The sequence below is a fragment of the Talpa occidentalis genome, unplaced genomic scaffold, assembly GCF_014898055.3.
Source record: "Talpa occidentalis isolate TD23 unplaced genomic scaffold, MPIMG_talOcc4v2.1 talOcc4.3, whole genome shotgun sequence".
NCBI lineage: Eukaryota > Metazoa > Chordata > Mammalia > Eulipotyphla > Talpidae > Talpa > Talpa occidentalis.
The window spans coordinates 97984744-98010688 of record NW_023603184.1 but is presented as its reverse complement, the minus strand read 5'-3'; the positions used below and the strand labels follow the sequence as shown (position 1 = coordinate 98010688).

Genomic DNA, 25945 nt, shown 5'->3' with positions numbered 1-25945 from the left:
CTGGTTTTTACTAATTGAATTTTATTTTCAATTTCCAAATAAATTTTATTTCTTTGTTTTTATGTCATAAAAGTAATATATTTATGGATTATTGTTGATATTTACATTTAGCTTTGTGAATCAATTTACAGCATTTAATTTTTTTAACCAGGATCACTACAGTTCTTTCATTCTAAGTCCTGATTCTATTCTTGTGTTCATAATTTAAAATATTTTTAAAAGTTCTGAATTGCTTTAAGTACTTTTTCTAAAGGAGTGGAAAAAGATTTTTGAATTTTACCAAATACCTTTATATTGTGTTTACAGATTAGTGCATGGCAACTTAGTTAACAGTGAAATTTTATCCCATAATCCTCTTCCTCAGTTCTGTACCTTGATTTGATTGACTGCTGAAATAATAGTTTTAGAGAGAAGATGTTTATGTCAGGGCTGAATTTGGTTTGGTTTTCTGTGTCATAAAAGCCAGGTCTTACTGCAGGATTAATTCAGACATTCATTTATCAGCATGTGTTTATTAAGTGCTTTCCTAAGCTAAGCATTTTCAAGTGTCTAGAGCTAAGGCAATAAACATGATAGCTCCATTCCTTGCTTTCTCAGAGCTTATATTTTAGTGTGAATGCATGATTAAAATGAGAGGAACAGATAAACAGAATATTGGTGTAATAATAATCGCTACACAAAGAAATAAATGATGGGGTTGAAAAAGAATATCTAAATCAAAAGATCTCTCTGATGAGAAATTTAAACTTAGATCTAAAGGGTAATAAGAAGTCATAAAATAGTGTAAATATAGATGGGAGTGTACGTTTGGGAAATATTGTTGGAGTTAGAAGGATAGCATGGAGAAATACCCTGAAGCAAGAAAGAATATGATGTATTTAAAGACTGGGAAATAAGTATTATTTAATGAGTAAACTTTTAATGAGTATAGTTTAGTGTTTCTTTGTGTGTTTATAGAGCTGTATGACTCTCTTCTCTATCTAATTTTAGAATATTTTCATCTCCCTCAAAAAGAAGCCTGTATCCATTGGCAGTCACGTCCCACTCCATATTCCCCAGCCCTTGACACCACTAATTTATTTTCTGTTTCTATGGATTTGCCAATTTTAAACATTTCACATAAATGAGACCATACATTATGTGACCTTTTATGTCTGGCTTCTTTCATGTAGCAAGTTTTCAAGTTTCATCCATATAGCATGTTGTAATACTTCAGTTCTTTTTATTGCTAAATAATATTTCTTTGCATGTGTGTACCACATTTTATTTATTCATTCTCAGTCAATGGACATCTAGATAGTTTCTACTTTTGGGCTGTTGTAAATAATGCTTCTATGGACATTAATATATAAGTTTATCTGTGGACATATGTTTTCATTTCTCTTTACATTTCCCTTCACAGGCAATTCTTAAATTCTCTTGAGGCTAATTATCCTAATAATTTAACATTAGTTATTTAGGAATTATTTTAAAGTGTTGTAATAGACCAGAGTGAGATACTCTCATTGCTTTGCCTTTCATCATTCTTATACTGATGTGAGTGTTAGCCCTACATATGCTCATACAGCAGCTCTAGAGTCCATTCTATTATAAGGCAGCTTTTCGATGATGGTAAATGTGAACAAGTATAACTTTAAAAGATAATTTTAAAGTAATATTTCTATAATAAACTATACTGAAGATTTATCTGTAAAAAAATGTCTCAACTTCCTTCATCTTTATTCTGCCATTACCACCCTTCCTGAGAGACAGGATTTTTTCCCCAAAACTGTTGTTCATACACATTTCACCTAAATTTTTGCTTCAAATTAAAACTTTAGTGTTTCATTTGTGTTGTCTAAGACAGACATGATGATGCGTAAGTTAGTCAATTAGTCTTATCTGAAATTGTTTAATAATTTAATGAAAGTAATTTCCACCCTATGAACAGTTATGTAGAATATATGGGTCATTGTATTGTTTTACTTGTAATATCATATTTATACTCTCAACTCTACAAAGTAGGTATTCTTATCCACATTTTAAAGATATAGTAGTTAACCGGTAAAGTGGAGAAGTAATTCACCTATATAGGAAGAGATAGAAATAACATTCAAATCCAAGTACGTCTGACTACACATTCTTTCTACCATGCTTAGTCCACAAGCCTCCTAATAATTGCATCGTTATTATTTTGACTTATTGAAAGAATGGATTTTTTTAGTTCTTTATGCCTTTACTGTATGGGTAAGACAGCCTCCTATATTAAGTCTTATTAATGAATGGAGGAAAAGATTATGAGATTCCTTTTGCCTGAAAATGGTCAGAGAGGGTACCCTGAAGTGGGAAATGTATTTATTTATTTCACTGTTGTGTCTTCAACATGTGGAAAATAGTCATAAATAAATGATTCCTAAATAAACAAGAAAATTTCAGAAAACAATGTAGCCCACTTATAGTGTTGCCTTTTTGATTCCACCTCTCCTGGAATACTTTGGAGCTCAAATAGAAATGCTCTTCCTTCCCTTATTACACTTTCTCTCTGGGTTAGCTCCTCAAGTCCCATGAAAACTCTACTTAGTGACTCCCATCTTTATATCTCCATTCTTAATAGCTCCATTGACCTCAAGACTTTCATAATAGTCCAACCACCTACTTGACAATTGTTTAATACCAAATAGTCATCTCAAACTAAGCATAGCTAAGACAGAGTTCCTGGTTTATCTTAAGGTCATTTCCCCCCAAATTTTCCTCATCTCAACAACCAGTACCACCATCTCACCAGCTGATACCTCCTTGTGTCCTGTGTCTTCCACACAGTCCATCAGCAAATTTTGCCCACACTACTTCTATCCCTTTCTCTCTGTATCCATATACTCTGAATTTTAGCCATGTTACCTCTCCCTGTAGTCACCTAACTGATATCCCTACTTTCATAAGGTCCACAAACAAACACAGTAAGGTTTTTTTTTTTTTAACACAGTAAGATTTTTAAATGCCAATTATTTTTTCATATCTCTGTCTCCCACTTTGAGTCTTCTAATTAAACTTCTTATCCAAAACTCTTTCCATGACATGCAAAGCCTCATATGATCTGGTTGTTGTCAGCCTCTGCCATCCACCACAGTCTTCACCATTATACCGTAGTCAGCTTGGCCATCTTGCTGTTTCTTCCATACACCAACTTCTTTTCCACCTTAGGACCTTTGCTCTTCCTCTCCCCACTCTCAAAATGTCTCTTCACCGGGGTTTTTAAAATGGCTGGCCTCTGTTGCATTTAGGTCACAGTTCAAATATTATCATTTTAGATGTAGTCTCTGAACACAGTTTATATATATTGGTTTAGTTTTTAGAACTTTCATCACTGTATGAAAATACCTTTTAAATGTATTTATTGGTTAATTTGCTATCTTCCTCCACCCCACCCTCCACTCTTGCCTAAACATAAATAAAGCTCCATAAAACTAGTGATCTTGTTTATCATTGTATTTAGTGCCTGACCCATAAGAGATGTCAATAAATGTTTGAGGGAGAACATATGAAAATATAATTAGTAAGTGAGCACATCTTGCCTGGAACCAGGCCTGTGTGTATGAATATATGCATATACTAATGAACTTACCTATTGTTTCAGTCTTAGCTTTTACACTCTTTAATGTTATATTGTTCAATTTCATCCTAAACAGAATATTTTTATTTCTTGGAGGGATCCAAAGATGCTCTCCTTTGTGGTCTCAGCACAGACGCAGGGTATGTAATATTTGCTTTGGTTTCAGTCTTAAGGCTGTAAGAAAAGGAAAAGCATATCCATTTAGTTTCTTGATCAGGATGTTTGATTTTATGTTGCTTTAATATATTTAATGACATCACTTGACTCATTCTGTCCCACAGCAAGTCCATACTTTAAATGTTCATAGCTAAAGCATATTTTTTAAAGCTAAACTTTGAGATAGTGCTTGAATTAAAATAATACAAAAATCATATAAATCTTAAGGAAAGAAAAAAATTATTTCCGGAAAACACCCCTGAATGTTGGGTAGATAGTTCTAAGCCTCTTTCTTTGTGTAAAAAAGATTGACAAAATCAACTTATCTTTCCACTAATTTCTACTCAGTTTCCAATCAAATATGGCTTATAGGTGACTGAATGTAATGATATTTTTGCCATTCTAGCTTAACTTGGTTTAAGGTATTTTAAGAATCTCATAGTTATCCAAATGCCCATCTTGCCATTTTCCCCACATACCAACTTCATTTCTGCTGCAAGACCTTTATTCTTGATCTCCCCCTTTCAGGGTATCTCTCCACCAGGCTCTGTTAATCTGAAACATTAAAAGATGATAAGGTAGCTGATCCCCAAAAATACATCAGAACTCTGTGTTTGTGTAATGGCATTGTAGACACCTATTCCCCTTTGTTAGAAAGAAGAAATCTTAAAGCTACAAATATTTACAAAACTCATACAATTGCTGTATGTTGACTATTCCTGATTCTAATTCACTCCAAGAATAACTTGGAGGATCACAGTTTTGGTAGAGGACTATACATCAGTCTTTATGGATATAAGAACTATTATATCACATTTGGCACTCGTTTCCAACTTTTAATGTGATGGTCATAATGATACAAATTGCAGCCAGCATTTATTAAATTTTCTATGTGAAGGAACTAAGCGAGGTAATAAGCATAAATTACTTTCTTTAATGGTAATAACCATCTTTGAGGTATGTTTGTTATTCTATTTTCATAGAAAGGGGGAACTGTGCCTTGCAGCATTTAAGTAATTTGACAAAGTCTCACAAACTAGTAGGGGTAGAAATCAAACCAAATTCTTCTGAACTCCAAATGAACTCCCTTTTTTTGGTCAAGTTTTCAGAAAAATGTGTTCATAATCATTACTCAATCTTGTTTCCCCAGAGGAGGAATCTTGAGGTTCTAACTTTCTGAAGTACCCTTAGCTTGCATCCTAAAGACCCTCTAATTGGTAATATTCCTTTTTCGTATGCAGTCAGTGTCCAGAAGGGTACATATGTGTGAAAGTTGGCAGGAATCCCGATTATGGCTATACGAGTTTTGACACTTTCAGTTGGGCCTTCTTAGCCTTATTTCGGCTGATGACCCAGGATTACTGGGAAAACCTTTACCAACAGGTGAGTACCAAGAGGCATGTTCATTGCATTTTTGAATGGTATAAGAATCTGATGTATGTTTCTTATCAGTCTTATATATGAGATGTTTTATTTAATTTAAATGGAGAAAATCCTAATGTGTCATTACTAAAATTAGATATGTTTTGTTTCCAGCAATATTAGAATGAATAGTTCTTAAATCATAATTCTTATATTTTCTGGGGTAATTTTATCTCTAGATACTTTCTGAACATAACAGTCCATAACAGGAATCTAAAGTTTGTTCCCTCTTATCACTCCTACATGTGCACAACTCCCCACATGTGTCTCTCTACTTTCAGTGTCCTAAACACCAGGCTCTCCTGTGGACATCATGCCTTTTTTAAACTCCTATGTACAGTTGTTATGAACTGAATTGTGTCCCCTCAAATTCAAATTCATTTAGGGCTTCATGTGAAGCCCTAAATTGAATTACCTAGAATGACTGCATTTAGAGTTAGGGTCTTCAAAGAGTAACTTAGTTAAAATAAGACTGGTAGGGTAGGTCCTACTCCCAACTTACTTGTAAGAGAGAAATTTAAGGTATGAGTAAGGGAGACAAGAATTGCACACACTCAGAACAGGCCACGTGAGTATTTCATGAGAAGGAAGCCATCTGCAAGCTATGGAGAGAGTCCTCAGGAGAAGCCAAGGGTGCCAACGCTTCAGTCTTCAATCTTTATCCTTCACAACTGTGAGAAATTAATTTCGGTTGTTTAACCACCCAGTATGTGGCACTTTGTTAAGGCGGTGCAACCAAACTAATACAAGAAACACTTAGTTCACTTCTCTAAATTTTTTCCTTCCAGCTCAATTGCTCCTTCCTCTAGATTTACATGTCTTTTGTGTATTCTTCAATTTGTGGTTTCTATGTCTTGAGCTGTAATTAACTCACATGTCCGTCTCTTCTAACTTGAAAGGGATCCTTGGGCCTGTGGACTCTGTCTCTTTCACTTCGGTATTTTCAGCACCCAACCCCAAGAAGGAGACAAAAAGAATTACCCTGTATTTCAAATAATGATGAATCACTTTTCTCAGATTCTTTTTTTAGCCCATCTTATGTTTAATTTCTGAAATGTGATGAATTCAATTACGTAAAAATACTTCATAATTGTTTTTATCCAAGAAAAGAAATAAGTTACAGGCCTCCCCAGTGGCACAGTGGTTGAGCGCTGGGCTGTGAAGCTGCCCGCAGCCTCTGCAGCGCCGGTTTGATCCCCGGCCTCTGGGCGAGGGTCCCAGATGGTGCGCAGACATCTCCTGCCACCCGCTGCTCCCCTCAGCAGTGTATTTCGTCAGTCTGCCTATTCTGTTCCCTGCTCTGGCTCTGGTGAATTCTCTCACCCTCCCATGCTTCTGACTGTACCAGTGCTTGTATAAATAAATAAATCAATCTTTAAAAAAAAAAAAAAAGAAGAAATAAGTAATAGCAATAACTGAAATAAAAAGGAATTGAGTGACTAGATATTTAAGGTAGAAGAGATTCTTATTTTTCATTTAATATCTGTTTATACCATTTGAACTTTTTTACCATGTATTACATCCAAACATTTTTGGAAAATGTTAATTTAAAACAAAGATAAGTTTATACAGTAAAGTTGTCTGGTATGAACATAATACCTTATCATTAATACTTCTTGTCCAAGAAAAGAGATAGAATTTATCAGTAAAAAAATTACTGATAGACTTATACTCTAAAATGCTTATACTCTAGCTTTAAAATTAGAAATGGTGCAAAGTAGCTATTTTTTGAGTAATTTTTAGATTGTGAGGGGAAAATTCAGTTATTATGCCTAGTAATAATCAAGAATCATAACTTTAGTTTGAATTTAATAGATTACTACATTCTTTATTGTGAAAGTGTTAATTTTAATTCTGATTATTTTCCATGGAGATGTAATTTTATTCCTTTACATTTTTTGTGACTTGAGATTATACAGAACTGCCCAATTTATCCATACTTTGTGTGGCATTCAAGTTAAAATAATTTACAAAAAACCTTTCTGTTATTAAAGTAATGATTTCCATTTTTCTCCAGACTCTGCGTGTTGCTGGGAAAACCTATATGATCTTCTTTGTTGTGGTGATTTTCCTGGGCTCCTTCTATCTAATAAACTTGATTCTGGCTGTAGTTGCCATGGCCTATGAAGAACAAAACCAGGCAAACATTGAAGAAGCCAGGCAGAAACAGTTAGAATTTCAACAGATGTTAGATCGACTTAAAAAAGAGCAAGAAGAAGCTGAGGTAATGTTACATGGTTTAAAATTCTTCCTAGAGGTAGAAGGGGAGCAACAGAATCCCTCTGACTGATGCTTGGCCTTCCTCAGAGAGGGTTTCCTTAATGGATTCTTTTATATAAGCTGAGCCTTACTTCTGGTGTGGTTGAAGGAACCAAATTTAGATTGAGGAGAATTGACATGTGCCCCATTCCAGATGTTGTAAGGTTTTTCCTCCTCAATCTGTTACACATGATGCTTCAGTGTCTATGGTATGCAAAGTCCATATATATATGTTATATATGTATATATATATATATGTATTTCTGCACAGTAATAATTGTATGCAAAGGTTTAGGGAAAAATATTTTTATGTCAAAGTTGACAGGGTAGAAACTCTGTGGGGGTAGAAAGCATATGTACATCAGTTTTATTAATCTTGCAAGGACATTTTTCAATAAATCATGAGATATAAAGAAAATCACACTTATGATAGTAAAATCACAAATTATTGATTTGTGATTCCTCCCACAGCAGGGTACTTTAGTGGAAAAGTTTGAAAAGACTTGCACTAAAGAAAGAAAAATTTCAAATGCATTGTATACATCTTAATACTTCATTGGTTTCACCTAGTTAAATCTCTTCAAGGACTCTAACCTACTGGGTGGAGGGTAATAATCTGTAATGCAAAGAAATTTGGATGCAGAAAGATGTTCACTGCAGTATTTTAGTAATAATAAAAATTAGAAAGCAATTAAATTTCCAGAAATTAGAAATTGGTTGAGGATTGTGATACATTTGTATCTTGGCTATTATTCCAACATAAAATTATGTTTAAGATATAATGATAGGAAACACTGTTAATATAATAATGTATTATGTAGCAGAACGTAAACTTGAGTATAAGATACAAAAAAATTTTAAAGTGTATTTATAAACTGGAAGAAATAGTAATATCAATCATTTAGGGAATGTAGGCTTATGAGTGATTTTTATTTTTATTTATAATGTCTATTTTCTGACTTTTGCAAGGTTGCTGTAATAGTATTTTGGGGGGGGTTATTTATTTTAATAACTAGGCTATCACAGAAGTTAGGGAAATCCCTAAAAATTTCTTGAGGTATTATTTTACAATAATTTATTTTCAGACAACTCAATCTTCATTAAACTATGGAATCCCTGATTCTATTGGCAATGTTGAGTTAATTACCTGAACAAAATATATAAATTACTATTACATGATTTATGTGAGTTTTATGTCCTGTAATTACCTGGTATATATTACCTCTTTACTCTTTAAAATTACCTTCTTATAAATATGGCATTAGTATGTAGTAGTTTAATTTCAGACTTCATCACAATGAGAGAAAAGCAGTAAATACATGTTTTGTAAACTTCCTGATCAGAATAAGAAGTTGACATGACTTCATGTACAAGAGACATGCAGGTGTAATTAAATTCATGATAGTGAGGTGCCTTGTAGCAGTGTCTTCCAGTCTTTGGAAATGACTCATTATAGTGTGATCTCTTGGCCCAACAGGCAATAGCAATAGCAGCCGCTGAATATACAAGTATCGGAAGAAGCAGAATTATGGGCCTCTCTGAGAGTTCTTCTGAAACATCCAAACTGAGCTCTAAAAGTGCGAAAGAAAGAAGAAACAGAAGAAAGAAAAAGAATCAAAAGAAGCTTTCTAGTGGGGAAGAAAAGGGAGATGATGAGAAATTGTCCAAATCAGAATCAGAGGAGAGTATTAGAAAGAAAAGCTTCCATCTTGGCGTTGAAGGGCACAGACGAGGGCGTGAGAAGGGGCGTGCCACCCCCAGTCAGGTACCACTGAAACTAGCAAATGCCTGTTGCCAGAGGTAGGACTCAGAGCAAAATGTTTTATTCTGAGGTAGGAGACCGCAGTGTTGCTGAGTAAGTGGCTCTACTGGTATGTTTTTAGGTTAAAAAAAAAATGCCCACTTTCTAGGCATTCATGGAAAGAATACATATATACATACTTTTCCATTAAATCTGACCATTTTTGAAAGAGCTTATAGTTTTGTAATTGTTTTATCCTCTCTAATAAATGAATTTCAAAACAAAAATTTATGAGAACCATAATAGAAATGGAGAAATTCTTTACACTGTAGATTGACTTTTATTTATTTATTTCATCTGCCTTATTGGCTAAAACAAATTAGTTTCTCATCTTTTCTTCACCACTGTAGGTATTACTATCTCACTTTCCTTCTCATCTATATCTTTCTTTTTAAAAAGTTAGCTTCTCCTTAAGTCTGTAAGACTCTACCAGACATTCATAAAAACAAAGACTCCCTGCTTTCAGTGATTTTACAAGCTATTTGAGGAGTCAGAACTTGAATACATGTGATACCAATGAAAAGAAATCTAACAAGAGCAGTCCAAGCTAGTTTTCAGGCAAATACCTTGTCAGACTCATTTTCAATTATTCATAATGTTCTTTACAATAGTAAGCACTAAAGTTTATTGAATTAGATACTTCCAAAGAAGTTGCATTAAGCTTGGCTTGTAGACACAATTTATCCTGCACATGAGTCATATAAATTGCCCTCTTTGAAACTGGGCAACTTTTTTCCTAAGGTCTAATATTTTATGACTTTGTAAACTCACTGGAATTACAAGGTCTTTCTTAACATGCTTTCACTGAACTTTTAGTACATAAAGTGGAATTACAAGAACTCAAGTATAAAGTATATGGCATAGTCTTTCATCTCAAGAAAGTTTCACTAACTTACAAGAACTCAGGGATTGATCTATGAAAAGCTTAATAACAGCTATCAATACCAAATTCTTTTTTAAGTGATATGCTCTTTTTAGCAAAATGAAGGTATAAAGAGAATGGACATGTCACTCACCCTAGGTCAGAGTGGTAGAGAGCAGCAGATAATTTACCTGGTCCTTGAAGGATGAATTTCTTCCAATCTTTTCAGCCCCATTTTGGAAGAATGTGTCTTTTTGCTGAATTGCTCTGTTTTGAGATATGTTCCTTTTAAATCAGTACACAGCCATCTCAGGTCAATGGTTTCAATGGTAGGTATGTGAATACCCTTCTAATTCCAGGTGCTTCAGCAGATATATGTCATCTTTTATTTTTCCCACAGTCACCACTCAGCATCCGTGGCTCCTTGCTCTCTGTAAGGCGCAGCAGCCGAGCAAGTCTTTTTAGTTTCAAAGGCCGAGGGAAAGATGTTGGATCCGAGACTGAATTTGCGGATGACGAGCACAGCATTTTTGGAGACAATGAGAGTAGAAGAGGCTCACTGTTCGTGCCCCACAGACCTCGGGAGAGGCGCAGCAGTAACATCAGTCAAGCCAGTAGATCCCCCCCAATGCTGCCAGTGAACGGGAAGATGCACAGTGCCGTGGACTGCAATGGTGTGGTCTCCTTGGTTGATGGACCCTCCACCCTCATGCTCCCCAATGGACAGCTTCTTCCAGAGGTGATAATAGATAAGGCAACTTCTGATGACAGTGTAAGGATGTTTTAAATAGTTCAGGCATGACTCAGCCCTTACTTTTGCATCAGTCAATCTTTCTGCTGGAGGGATCTTCTCTCTGGTCCTGTGAATGGCTCTGCATTTTGCAATCTTTTTCTGTAGAAACACACCTTTAATTCATCAACTTGGTATGCATACTATGTGCCCTAGGCATCTAATTAAAAGATACTTAAAACCTTGTTTTTGAGAAAAGGTATTTATTGATTGATATATTTGAAGATTACAAATCATCCCTTTAGAAAAAATTTATGATATATAAGCACAAAAAATGCATCGACAACAGGTTGATAATAGGTACCATTTCTGTAACAAAATTTACATTATTTGCTACCTCCTGCTATCTTTTGCAAGTAACTTCTTAACATATACCCTGTTGCAAGGGATCTTATTTGAGTTGTTAGTAATAGTAAACATGTTTTTAGTATTTACAATGGCACTATGAAGTGCTATATTATCATTCTTGTTTTACAAAGGGGAAATCAAGGCACAGAAATAAAGCAATTTATACAAGGGCATTAAGATAATAATCATTAATCCTGAAGTTAAGAGAGGCCCTCTGTTTCAGAGCTTATGCTCCTAACCACCACACTTTGCTCTCTCTCCAACGTGTGGTAGGCTTCTTAACTTGGAAATAATTTAGAATAGCAATGCTTTTTCTCATATACATGCAACTGTTTTCATTAAAGAAAAAACTCTTTGGCCTGGAGTCTATGAAATATATATATACTATCCAGAATACATACTATCCAAAACATACACAGGAACAAAACAACCATTCCAAGATAATATTTATACATATTTAGAAGTCATTTGAGTTGTTAAAGGAAAGGGTCTGATTAGGCTCGCAAGTAAGATCTTTCTGGTTTCTGGATTTTCTAGATTACCTCCTAGAATGCTGATTATATTATACTGTATTACTAAATATCAACAAAGGTTTTGACTAACCTAATAAGCTTTGAATTCATGTACCTTATGCATATATTCATATTTGCAGACAATGTACTATTTCAAGTGGGACTAAAGTTCCATCAAAACCATGGCCACATACATATTTCAGTTTGAATGAGTACATGTGCTTCTAGGTGTTGTGTGACCTTTATGCTTGCATGATATAGCTTCAGCTCTATGTCAAAGTATTTGACAAACAAGCATGTTTCTCAAATAAGCATGTAACATTTCTATGGAATCAGATCTTTGTTATCTTTTTCTTTTCAATTATGTGTATTATCTGTAAAATATTTCATCACTGGTGTCATATTTGGAAATTATTTCATTTTTAAATGAAATGTTTTCATTTAAGACTTTATTTGTACCACAGAAAAATTAGTATCCCCATAAATCATGAAAAAGAAACTACAAAACCAAAAGAATCAGTTGATACACTGAGATTCAATAGAAATGCAATGAACAAAATGTGGTCTGATGAACAGTGTAGATTGAAAAAATTGCATGACAGTAATACAGCTTTGAAACCTGAAATATGTCTACATGGAGAAGGATTTGTTTAGTCAACAAATTCTTGTTTGACTCAAGGAAAAAGAAATCTCTGCTTCTGGAAAGTCAATAAACTAGAAACTGTATCAGAGAATTATGTGGTTATCGAGCGATTTCTATAAATAAAACCACCTGCATATATGTATGTGTTCGTACCACATGTCGGTGTACACATACACATATATACATACACGCATACACATATTTATACCTGTGTGTCTATGTTTTGAAGTATATATATCTCACATATATAACCATATCTAAACCACTATTCAGCTTTATAACTCTAGAACTATATATGTATGTATATATACACATACATATATATTTGTAAAATAATGTGTATATGTGCATATGTATAACACACATGCAGAGATAGATGCTAGATAATAGATGTAGAGTTGTATCATTGTTTGTGTATAAATTTGTGTATGTGAGCATATGTGTATTGTTGACCTGCCAGAACCAGTATTGTTCTAACTTTGAATTTGTTGCCAAGAGTTAGAAGTAAGATGTTTTCACAAAAAATGAGTATACCTAGAAAGATAACTCATATTTCTACATGGCAGATCTCCTTTCAGCTGAACAGTGGGCAACTCTTTTAAATGGAGCTTGGAGTCTCAATTTTGCTACAGTTTCCATAGTCTTAACTATCCTTTCCAAATTGAGTCATTTATCATCATATGCTCAGAACAGTTCATGAGATCTTCCTTGGCAATAGGAAATAATCATTATGGTAACTTCCATTAATGCTATTACCTCAATGAAAACTGATTACAGAAATTTATCAGAGAATATTAAGCTTCTGCCCCTACACACACACACTCCCCCCCACCACAATAGTTGCATATCTATTTTCACATAGATCACTCACATGGTAAAACTATCTCACTACAACTATCTTCACACAGCTTTATTTTATGTCTACAAGTCATTAGAATTCTATTCTTAAAACTATAAATTTTTTTCAGTGTACCACCAGTCAAATACACAAGAAAAGACGTTCCAGTTCTTACCTTCTTTCTGAGGATATGTTGAATGATCCCAATCTCAGACAAAGAGCCATGAGTAGAGCAAGCATATTAACAAACACTGTAGAAGGTATGTAATAGTTTTCTCTTTACTATATATATTTTTATTTTTTTTTATATAAATTTTATTGTTATATTCCCCATACAATTGCAGCCCCCCCATTCTGACCCCAATCCCTCCCCTCCCGCCCCCGCCCCCCTAAAAGTGTCTCTGGTTCATGGTTTTTGTTGATTTTGATTTTCACTTTCTTATAGTTATTCATTTTCCTGGTCCCTTATTTAAGTTTTCTAGATTCCTGCTATGAGTGAGACCATCCGGTATTTTTCTTTTTCTTTTTGGCTTATTTCGCTGAGCATGATCCCTTCCAGCGCCATCCATGTTGCTGCAAATTGCATGTGTTTATCTTTTTTGAATGCTGAGTAATATTCCATGGTATATATGTACCACATCTTCTTGATCCAGTCATCTATTTTTGGGCATTTGGGTTGTTTCCAAAGCTTAGCTATTGTAAACAGTGCTGCTATAAACATAGGGGTGCAGGTGTTCTTTGGAATTGATGTTTCTGTGTCCTTTGGGTAAATACCTAGGAGTGGAATTGCTGGATCATATGGAAGCTCTATGTTTAGTAGGTCCAGAAATCTCCACACAGCTCTCCACAGTGGTTGGACCAGTTTGCACTCCCACCAACAGTGCAGAAGAGTTCCTTTTTCTCCACACCCTCGCCAGCATTTGTTGTTGCTAGTTTTTTTAATATGTGCCATTCTCACTGGTGTAAGATGGTATCTCATGGTAGTTTTGATTTGCATTTCCCTGATGGCAAGTGATGTTGAACATTTTTTCATATGCCTGTTGGCCATTTGCATTTCCTCTTCAGAGAAGTTTCTTTTTAGCTCTTCTGCCCATTTTTTGACTGGATTATTTTCTTTGTTGTTGCTGAGTCTCATCAGCTCTTTGCAGATTTTTGTGATCAGTCCTTTATCATTAGTGTTGGGTGCAAAAATGTTCTCCCAGTTGGTGGGGTTTCTCTTTGTTTTTGTTATTGTCTCTTTTGCTGTGCAGAAGCTCTTTAATTTGATGTAGTCCCAGCTGTTTATCTTTGCCTTCACTATCACTGCTTTGGGTGATGTGTCTGTAAAGATGTCTTTGATGTGCAGATCACGTAGTGTTTCACCTATATTTCCTTCTATATATTTTATGGTTTCAGGTCTTATGTCTAGTTCTTTAATCCATTTTGAGTTGATTTTTGTGTATGGTGTGAGGTAGTGGTCAAGCTTCATTCTTTTGCATGTAGCGACCCAGTTTTCCCAGCACCATTTATTGAACAAACTTTCTTTGCTCCAATGCATAGTCTTTGCTCCTTTGTCAAAGATTAGTTGACCATAAATCTGTGGATTTATTTCTGGATTTTCTATTCGATTCCATTGGTCTGTATGTCTGTTCTTGTTCCAATACCATGCAGTTTTGATGATTATGGCTTTGTAGTATAGTTTGAAGTCTGGGAGTGTACTGCCTCCATTCCCTTCTTTTTTTTTCAGGAGAGCTTTGGCTATTCGGGGTTTTTTGTGATTCCATATGAATTTCATCAATAATTGTTCTATTTCTTTGAAGAATGACATTGAAATTTTGATTGGAATAGCATTGAATCTGTATATTGCTTTTGGAAGGATGGCCATTTTAATAATGTTTATTCTTCCAATCCACGAGCAGGGGATGTCTCTCCATTTCTTTGTGTCTTCTTCTATTTCTTTTAACAGTGTTTTATAGTTTTCTTTGTATAGGTCCTTTATCTCTTTTGTTAGATTTATTCCCAAATATTTGATTTTTTTTGTTTCAATAACAAAAGGGATGGTTTTTTTTATTTCTTCTTCTTCAGATTTATTGTTTGTGTATAGGAAGGCTACTGACTTTTGCATGTTGATTTTGTATCCTGCCACTTTACTGAACTGATTGATGAGTTGAATTAGCTTTTCTGTGGAGTTTTTGGGGTTCTCTATGTATAATATCATATCGTCTGCAAATAGTGATAGTTTGACTTCTTCTTTTCCTATTTGGATTCCTTGGATGTCTTTCTCTTGTCTTATTGCCCTGGCTAGGACTTCCAGTATTATATTGAAAAGCAGTGGTGAGAGTGGACATCCTTGTCTTGTTCCAGATCTTAATGGAATTGCTTTCAGCTTTTCACCATTGAGAATGATGCTGGCTGTTGGCTTGTCATAGATGGCCTTTATGATGTTGAGGTATGTTCCTTGTATCCCAAGAATTTCAAGGGCTTTTATCATGAATGGGTGTTGCACTTTGTCGAAAGCTTTCTCAGCATCTATTGATATTATCATATGGTTTTTATATTTCTTTTTGTTGATGTGTTGGATAACGTTGATTGATTTTCGGATGTTAAACCATCCTTGTGCCCCTGGAATGAATCCTACTTGGTCGTGGTGAATTATCTTATGGATACATTGTTGGATTCTGATGGCTAAAATTTTATTGAGGATTTTTGCATCAGTGTTCATTAGGGAGATTGGCCTGTAGTTTTCCTTTTTAGTGTTGTCCTTGTTCGGTTTTGGTATTAGTGTAATGTTGGCTTCATAGAACGTGTTTGGTATTGTCCCTTCCTTCTCAATTTTTTGGAAGAGTTTGTGAAGGATAGGCACTAATTCGTCTCTGAATGTTTGGTAGAATTCATTTGTAAATCCATCAGGTCCTGGGCTTTTGTTTTTGGGGAGGTTTTTGATTACCATTTCAATTTCGCTGCTTGTAATTGGTCTGTTTAGGTGTTCTATTTCTTCTTTATCTAGCTTTGGGTGATTGTAGAGTTGTAGGAATTTGTCCATCTCCTCTAGATTATTAAACTTATTTCCATATAACTGTTCATAGTAGTTACTGATTATTCCTTTGATTTCTGCTGTGTCCGTTGTGATTTCTCCTCTTTCATTGATGATCCTGTTTATTTGTGCTTTCTCCTTTTTTCCTTTGTGAGCCTGGCTAGGGGTTTGTCTATTTTATTGATTTTTTCAAAGAACCAGCTCTTGGTTTCATTGATCTTTTGGATTGTTTTTTTAGTTTCAATTTCATTTATTTCTGCTTTGGTTTTTATTATTTCTTTTCTTCTACTGGTTTTGGGGTTTTTTTGTTGTTCTTTTTCTAGATCTTTGAGCTTCGAGATTAGGTTGTTTCTTTGAGTTCTTTCTTGTTTCTTGATGTGAGCTTCTATTGCTATATATTTTCCTCTTATTACTGCTTTTGCTGCATCCCATACATTTAGGATATTGGTGTCCTCCTTGTCGTTCAATTCAAAAAATTTTTTAATTTCTTCTTTCATCTCCTCATTAGTCCAGTGGTCTTCCAGTAGTGTGGTTTTTAATCTCCATGAGGTAGGATAGTTCCTTGCCTTCTTTTTATGGTTTAGTTCTAGTTTGATGCCTTCATGGTCAGAAAAGATGGTTGGTATGATTTCAATCTTGGTGTATCTGTTGATGTTTGTCTTGTGCCCCAGTATGTGATCGATCCTGGAGAATGATCCGTGTGCGCTTGAGAAAAATGTGTACTCCGTTTTTTTGGGGTTTAGTGTTCTATAGATGTCTGTTAAGCCCAATTGCTCTAGGTCCTTATTTAGAGCTTTGGTTTCTTTACTTATTTTTTGTCTTGTTGATCTATCCATTGTTGATAGTGGTGTGTTGAAGTCTCCCACTACGTATGTGTTTTCTCTGATGTCTGTTTTCAGAGAAGACAACAGTTGTCTGATATATTTTGGTGCTCCTTCGTTTGGTGAGTATATGTTAATGAGTGTTATTTCTTCTTGAAGTATTGTCCCCTTGATCATAATGTAGTGACCATTGGGGTCTCTTTTTATCTTTTTGAGTTTGAAATCTGTTTTATCTGATATAAGTATAGCTGTTCCTGCTTTCTTTTTTGGCCCATTTGCTTGTAGGATTGTTTTCCATCCTTTGACTTTGAGCCTATTTTTATCTTTTGTAGCTAAATGTGTTTCCTGGAGACAGCAAAAGGTTGGGTTTTGTTTCTTAATCCAGGCTGCAACTCTGTGTCTTTTTATTGAAGAGTTTAGTCCATTTACATTTAGAGTTAATATTGATATGTTAACATCTGTATTTGCCATTGTGTTTGTCTTTCCTTTGATTTTATTTATTTATTCTTTTAATAACTTTTTTTTTTTTTGGCCTTCTTTCATTGTTATTCGTCCCTCTGAGGTTCTGGCTTTAGGACTCCTTGTAGTATTTTTTGGAGTGGGGGTTTAGTTGCAATGAAATTCCGGAGTTTCTGTTTGTCTGGGAAGGTCCATATTCTTTCTTCAAAGAGGAAGGAGAGCTTTGCGGGATAGAGTATTCTTGGTTGGCATCTGTTTTCTTGGAGTCTGTTGACTATGTCCCTCCACTCTCTCTTTGCCCGTAGTGTTTCTTCGGAGAAGTCTGATGTCAGCCTGATTGGCTTTCCTTTGAATGTTATCTGTTTCTTACCTCTTGCCAGCTTCATTATTTTTTCCTTGTCCTGGATTCTTGGGAGCTTTACTATTATGTGTCTTGCTGTATTTTTTCTTTCGTCGTGGAAGTTTGGTGTTCTTCTTGCTTCTTGTATATCAATTTTCAGCTCCTTCTTCACATTTGGGAAGTTCTCTTCAATTATCTCTTTGAATATTTTCTCTGTTCCTACTTCTCTCTCCTCTCCTTCTGGTATTCCTATAACTCTTATATTTCCTTTCCTCATGGAGTCAGATAGTTCCCGAAGTCTTTCTTCATTCTTTTTCCTTCGTACTTCTCTTTCCTTTTCTGTTTTGGTTCTTTTTATTTCTGTGTCTTCAAGAGCACTTATTCGTTCTTCCATTTCATCAATTCTGCTTTCATTGCTTTTCCCAGAATTCTTTAGTTCTTCCACTAATTCTTTGATCTCCTGCATTTCTTTTACTTCCCTCTTTAGGGACTCAATTTCATTCTTCTGATCGTTGATTATTTTTCCCTTATCATTGTTTTCCTTTATGACTTCTGTCAGTTTTTTAATCACGGCAATTTTAAATTCTCTTTCTGGAAGGCTCAGAAGTGCTTCCACGTTACTGTCGTTGCAATCTGGGGGCTGGTTTTCTTTTTGTGGTGTGCTTTTTCTCTGGAGAGTTGCTAGGTTGCGTGTGGTTCTTCTCCTCCCTACTGTCTGTTTTCTAATTTGCCGTATGCGTTGGGACACTGTGTTGTTGGGACTGGCCGGCATCTTGGGTGGGCTTCTCTTCTCCCCTCTGGTTCCTCCTGGAGTCATCTGTCAGTTTCAAGCAGTCTTTATTGGAGAAAGATCCCTGTCCTAAAATGTCGATGTGGGGACACACTCCCCTGTGCGCCTGGTCTGCCCCGGCGGTGGGTTCCTGCTCCCCCTCTGGGCTTGGACTGCAGGCCAGAGGGGGTCTGGCGTGGGCGAACTTCCCCCGCTCACCTCTGGCTCCTGAGGAAGCCTTCTGCGGGTAGTCTTTACTGAAGAAATGTCCCTGTTCTAAAATGGTGATGTGGGACACACTCCCTGCGCGTCCGGTGTCAGGCACACTCTTCTGCGTGCCTGGTCTGCCCTGGCTGTGGGTGCTCGCTCTCCTGTGGGCTCAGACTACTTGTTCGGAAGGGGCCGGGTGTGGGCTAACTCCCCAGCTGGCCACTAGTTCCTTCAGGAGCTTGTGCTGTCTACAAGTCGCTAGGTGGCGCCAAAGATCTCTCCTAGAGCCCTTGGGGAGCTGATTTTCCACGCCGTGGGACAGGGAGCAAAGCGGGGATGGTAGGGTACACCTCAACGGCTTTGGGGTGCTGTGTCTGCCTTGTGCCCCACCGTCGTGGGGAACCCACGCCCCTGATTTCGTGCCCCGGGTCTCAGTTCCAAAGCCCTCAGTTCCAGGACGCGGGCTGTAGCCCAGTTCAGTGGCGCGGGAAGGGCGCCTTTTGCACCGCTCCCGTGCCTGGGCGCCTGGTTCCTGCTTACTCAGGGAGGGACCTTCACCTCAGTGAGGACCTCCGCGCCTCCCCGCAAGCCTAGGTCGTCTCCCAAGCCTAGGTCGCAGGCGCGGGGACCTGGGCAGCCGCGATCCTGGTCTGCACTTGCTTTTCAAGTGCGCCGAGTGCGCCGCGTTCCCGCGCCAGCTTACCGGCAGCCCGGGCTGTGTGCGCGTCTCCCGGGGTCTTTGTTCTTCTCTAATGGCGCCCGGAGCCGTTCGCTCACCGCCGCGGCGAATCCTGCAGGGTTCTCCACAGCTCCCGTTCACGGGGTGTGGTGGCTGCAATAGTTCCTTTCCACTCACAGTCCCGCTTGCTGCCTCGTTTGTTTTTGTGGGCCGTTTTGGTTTGTTGTTTCCTCCCCTCTGCCGGTCGGAGAGTGCCGCCTCTGTGGGCGGGGGAGGGGAGCAGGGTTCTGCGCTTCCCTCCCTTCTGGTCCTCTTTTATGGCAACTTTCTTCTTTGGGCAGTTTGCTGGAGTCACCCGTTTATCTTCCGTGTCCCAGTTCTCACTGGGACCTGCCGCTTTTCCTCCCTATTCACTTTTTTTAATGGGAGATCTTACTCGCAGCGTCTCCTCGCCGCCATGTTGCTCCGCCTCTCTCTACTATATATATTTTTAAATAAAATTCATAGACATCCTGGTTAGCCTTAAATAGGCATATAAAGAATTCAAAGAACATAAAGCAGTTATAGCACTGGTAATGATAACCAGTGGATATGAATAGTACCATCTTTATGTGCAAATATATAATTAGTGTTTTTTGAGATTAAAGACAGGCATTGGGTGATAGGATGTTTCAATGAGAAATAACTTAATGGTAATTAATGAAGAAAGCTAGATTACCAAGGGCTATGGTGTTCTCTCACTGTGTAGTATTAGAAACTTTACAGTATCTCTGAATTTATCATCTCTCTAATACACAAGTGAATGACACATATGTCCAGATATCTCTATATTGCTGTCTGAGCACATTCTACAAAATTGTAAAAAGGTAGTATGTGACATGACATCAGTTAAAATTATAATAAAAATTCATTAGAGAAAGCAATTTTAAGACTGTAATGTGAACAACAGTGGTTTAACTGTGAGATGCTGAGAAGAGAATCAAAGGGAGATAACTTTTGAAATGCACTTTGTCCCCCTTCAATATTCCCAGGTCCTACCTTGTCGATGGGCTACCATTTTACCCCCACAAACACACACCCATGGTGGGCCCAGACAAAGTTTCCACCTACCTTTTCAGTTTAGTGAGAAATAAATGAGTTTTTGGTTAGAGTGATCTGTTAAATGAATCATTCCATAAATTATTTCTAATCTCTTGGTTCTGGAATTGATTTCACCTTTGAACTAGCAAGGACTTTTCCTGGGTAAAGTAGAACTGAATTTTTGTTGTCATGGAACTAGGACAGCAGGGATAAATGTGTGTGTAAAACTATATTTCTCCATTAAGACAATAGCAGGTGGAACAAGGGTTATTAAGCACAGCACTGTGAAACTATCCACAGCCACTGCAGCATGAGTTCTATCCCGGCCGGCCAGGGAGCTACCCACATGACACAGAAGACCTCTCCTGTCTGGCCTTCTCTCCTCTCAGCAGTGTATTTCAATCAGTCTGCCTGTTCTGTTCCCCACTCTGTCTCTGGTGAATCCTCTCACCCCCTCTCCCCCCACCCCTGTACCTCTGGCCTGTACCCCAGTTCTTGTATGCATAAATAAATAAATCTTTAAAAACAGACACTATCAGCTCAGCTCTGTTGTTTCCTATCACATGTTAGGGCTGTGTTTTGCTGAGAGATGCCCGTATCTGCTGAGTCATTGATTTCACTGCCTTCCCCTCCTTTATGCTTGAGCTAGTAAAAGAACATGTGATAAAAGGTTTTTGCTTCATAGAAACAGTATGACTAATTTTGCAAAGTCTAAATCAGAAAGCTCACTTCAATGTTAAAATGTACTGCTGATTTGGATTTTGTTAGGACTAAAATATCAAATGATTGATCTCATGTTCTCTGTTTTTTCCTTCTTCCAGAACTTGAAGAGTCCAGACAGAAATGTCCACCTTGGTGGTATAGATTTGCACACACATTCTTGATCTGGAATTGCTCTCCATACTGGATAAAATTCAAAAGGCTTATCTATTTTATTGTAATGGATCCTTTTGTGGATCTTGCTATTACCATTTGCATAGTTTTAAACACATTGTTTATGGCAATGGAACATCACCCAATGACTGATGAATTCAAAGATGTGCTTACTGTGGGAAATTTGGTAAGTTTCTTATGGTGTGCTATATACCCATAGTTTCTCTGGTTGGCATGATTGTCACTTCACTTTTTTAAACAGAGGGGTAATTATGCATATCCAGCTAGATAATTATGCATATCCATAATATATAACATGAATCATTCTACAGAGAAAAGTTTTTGATGATATTTTTACATAGTTTTCAAGAGTGTTAAGGTATATAAAGAACAATATTATTTCCATAAAGGATCTTGACATTTGACATTTGATAGTGGTTTTTGTTTTGTTTCATCTGTTTGTGCCAATATGTCCCTTGGCAGTAAGATTTGAAAGTGTGATAATTTCTTTTCCATTTATAAGTTCATTGCAGGTGTCCTTTTGAGAACATACACCACATATTTTCAGAAAAACTATGGGTGCTTTGTTTTGACACACTAGGTGAGATTTCTGGGTCTTGGAGTCCCAAAGTCCTTGATTTGAATCCTGATTATGCTTCGTATTGGTTACTAAATCTTGAACAAATGTTAAAGCTCTATGACCCTAATGGCCTCATTTATAAAATATAAATAATACTTTATTTATAAAATAACAATTATAATCCTTTATAATATAATGATAGCAACATTTTATTTATCATATTGTTGAGAGGAGTAAGAACTTTCTACTTATTAGTCTAGCATACAATAAGCACTTAACAGATTCAACCTATTGTTGTTCTTATTGTCATTATTATTCTTAAAATGAATCAACATAGGCAAGCCTTAAAACACAATATTGAGAAACAAATGTCCAGAGTAATTTATTACATGTGCAGTCTTGGTCACACTCTAATTTAATTAATACATAATTTAATTATGACAGAAAGTGCTAGTTTCTAACAATCTGCATGAAGCAGCCAAAGGTTCTATTTCACAACCAAAGGGTCCTAGTTTACAACCCTTCATAAATCACATAATGTCTTTTGTTAATCTCTCTTGCCATGCCCTATACTAATTGATCTTTGAAGCCAAACATTTTGTTTCTGGGTTTGTCTTCTCTCTCAAAATGTTTATTAATATTCCTGATCAGGATGTTTATATACAACATTTTTTCTATGTTGTTGTTTTTCTACCCTTCTATTATTCCTTTTTGGTAAAAGACAGGATCATCTAGCTTCTAAATGTTGGTGGTGGTAGATCATGAAAATGAATATCTCCTTGCTGAGTTGACTGCTTCATTATGAACCCAAAAAGGATATACCATGTTCCTTATTGCCATATTCCAAGTATGGGTGCTCCCTGCTAGTCTTCTTGATAATGCATTATTTAAAAATTGACTAACATAGTTTGCATATCCCTGAGTGATTCATACATAAGTTTTTCACTATTGCCCTTTAAAGTAAGTCCTTTGATACCAGTGCCATGAATTAATGATGTTTTGTGATGCACTTTTGTGTCAAAGTTTTAAAAATCTTACTTTAGCTGCCACTGTGTCAATTAAATACTTTTCTTCCTTTACTGATAAATCTTTAAAGAGTGAGTCAACATGTTCTTTCTTACTGTAAGATTATCACACCAAGGGAAAAAAAAAGCTTGTTCGAAATTTTAGCATCAATCTGTTTCCTTTTTATTTTCTTGCAGAATAACTTGTTGACCCACATAATTTTTCCCCTTTTTTATAAAGAGTGACTGTGCTAATTGTCCAAGGTTTTATCTATCTAGACTTTTACTATGTTATTCTAAAATACTATCTGCAGATGAGAACTGACAGCTATGTTAAGCTTTGTCTTTTTTTTCTTTATTTTTTTAATTTAAAGATTTATTTATTTTATGCATACAAGAGCTGGGGTACAGACCAGAGGTGTGGGGGTTGAGAGGATTCACCAGAGACAGAGTGGGGAACCGAACAGGCAGACTGTCTGAAATACACTACTGAGAGGAGCAGCGGGTGAGTCAGGAGAGGTCTGCTACGCCATGTGGATAGATCCCTGGCTGGCTGGGGATCGAAGTTGTGCTGCAGAGGCTGCAAACAGCTTCATAGGTTGTGTCTTAACCCCTTGCACCACAAGGGAACCCCACAATGTTAAGCTTTGTCATACGCTTGTATTAGAGCTCTAGGTTAGTGATATCATATATAGGATAAAAAGAGATAATAATGTACATCTGAAGTATCTTGCACACTGAAGTATAGTAAGTGCTAAGGAAATAGTCATTATCATCATTAAATAAATTCTATACCTTATAATAATATCAGAAAAACATTGTATTTCTTCCTTAGGTCTTTACTGGGATCTTTGCAGCTGAAATGGTTTTAAAATTAATTGCAATGGATCCATATGAGTATTTCCAAGTAGGATGGAATATATTTGACAGCCTTATTGTGACTTTAAGTTTAGTGGAGCTTTTTCTATCAGATGTGGAAGGATTGTCAGTCTTGCGATCATTCAGATTGGTAAGTATCAATCAGTTTTAACATATTCTATATATAAAGCTGTGTTTTTTTGGTTTTGCATTATTACCATTATTTAAAGTTTTTTGATATTTGAATTGAAAGATTAAATCTTGATATCTAGTAAAACAATGTTACTCAGTAACAAGTGTACTTAAAAACCTCAAAACCACACAATATTTTAATTTTAGGGTGTTGAGATATATTCAGATATATATGCTAGTATGAATAATAGGACAATAATTTCACAATATGAAGCTTATGATTTGAAGAATTGCAACCATTATAATATTATCATTATTTTGTGGATTTGATAATTAAATATGAAAAATTGTCCCCCAAACAACTGTACAATATCAAAAAAAAATTTTAAGATTTATTTATACAAGATCTGAGGTACAGGCCAGATGCACAGGAGGTGAGAAGATTTGCCAGAGACAGAGTGGGAAACAGAACAGGCAGACTGACAAAATACACTGCGGAGGGGAGCAACGAGTGAGACAGGAGAGGTCTGCTGCACCATGTGGGATTCTCCCCTGCCGGCCGGGATCGAACCCGTGCTGCTGAGGCTGTGGACAGCTTCACAGTGCAGGGCTCAACCGCCTGCGCCACCAGGGAGGCCCCAAAAATATTTTTAAGATAAGGACTTTTAAAATTATTTTTGTGTATCATTTTGGATTTTGTTCCTAGCCAGCATAAAAAAAAAAGTAAAATAGATTTAAGGGAAAATGATCAGTTCTGAGGGAAATAATACTTGATATCTTGATAAAAGATATTGTTAATACTAAGCTAAAATTACATAGTTCCTTCAACCTGAATAGTAATTATATTATGGCAAGTATAAAAAAAATAACAGGAATATTGAGTATAGTTGAAAATGAAAATAGAAATAATCAATTTTAGCTCAGTGATAATAGTAATTAAAAACTTAAATTTTGGAGCAAAACTCAATGTTACATATGTTGAGATCTTGTTCACAATAATTAATATTAAGCTTTGTGTTTACTTTTAGCTCCGAGTTTTCAAGTTGGCAAAATCTTGGCCAACACTGAACATGCTGATAAAGATTATTGGTAACTCAGTGGGAGCTCTGGGTAACCTCACTTTGGTGTTGGCCATCATCGTCTTCATTTTTGCTGTAGTTGGCATGCAGCTCTTTGGTAAGAGCTACAAAGAATGTGTCTGCAAGATCAATGAAGACTGCAAACTCCCCCGCTGGCACATGAATGATTTCTTCCACTCCTTCCTGATCGTGTTCCGTGTGCTGTGTGGAGAGTGGATAGAGACCATGTGGGACTGCATGGAGGTCGCCGGTCAAGCCATGTGCCTTATTGTTTACATGATGGTCATGGTGATTGGAAACCTTGTGGTATGTAAACAGATGTTCACATATTTAAAATTCTCTATAAAAATGTTTTATGATGATATGACTGGTTATTTTAAAGATTTTAGGATTTATTCTATCTAAAACTATTAGTTGTAATATAATAGTTATTTTAATAAATGGGATAACACAGAAGAAAGTAAAATGTTCTTTTAATACTTTACCCAGATAACATATACCCACACACCCACACAGTCTCTCTTAATAAGGCCTTTTTTTTTTTTAAAGATTTATTTATTTATTTATTTATACAAGCACTGGGTACAGTCAGAAGCGCAGGAGGGTGACAGAATTCACCAGAGCCAGAGCAGGGAACAGAACAGGCAGACTGATGAAATACACTGCTGAGGGGAGCAGTGGCATGGCAGGAGAGGTCTGTCTCGCCATGTGGGCCCCCGCTGGCAGCCGGGGATCAAACCAGTGCTGCAGAGGCTGCGGGCAGCTTCACAGCCCAGCGCTCAACTGCTGTGCCACCAAGGGAGACCCAATAAGGCCTATTTTTAATGG

The 25945-nt window shown here is 36.5% G+C and overlaps 1 protein-coding gene across 1 annotated transcript in view; it reads left to right on the top strand.

Moving 5' to 3' along the window:
* Positions 1–25945, top strand: part of SCN9A (sodium voltage-gated channel alpha subunit 9) — a 126201-nt gene that overhangs the window by 56343 nt on the left and 43913 nt on the right. Inside the window, exons 8-16 of the mRNA XM_037523456.2 lie at positions 3666–3729; positions 4987–5128; positions 7185–7391; positions 8904–9191; positions 10490–10861; positions 13351–13480; positions 21413–21651; positions 23884–24057; positions 25067–25423. Coding sequence (XP_037379353.1) covers positions 3666–3729; positions 4987–5128; positions 7185–7391; positions 8904–9191; positions 10490–10861; positions 13351–13480; positions 21413–21651; positions 23884–24057; positions 25067–25423 — 1973 coding nt within the window. The remainder of the gene's footprint in view (positions 1–3665; positions 3730–4986; positions 5129–7184; positions 7392–8903; positions 9192–10489; positions 10862–13350; positions 13481–21412; positions 21652–23883; positions 24058–25066; positions 25424–25945) is intronic.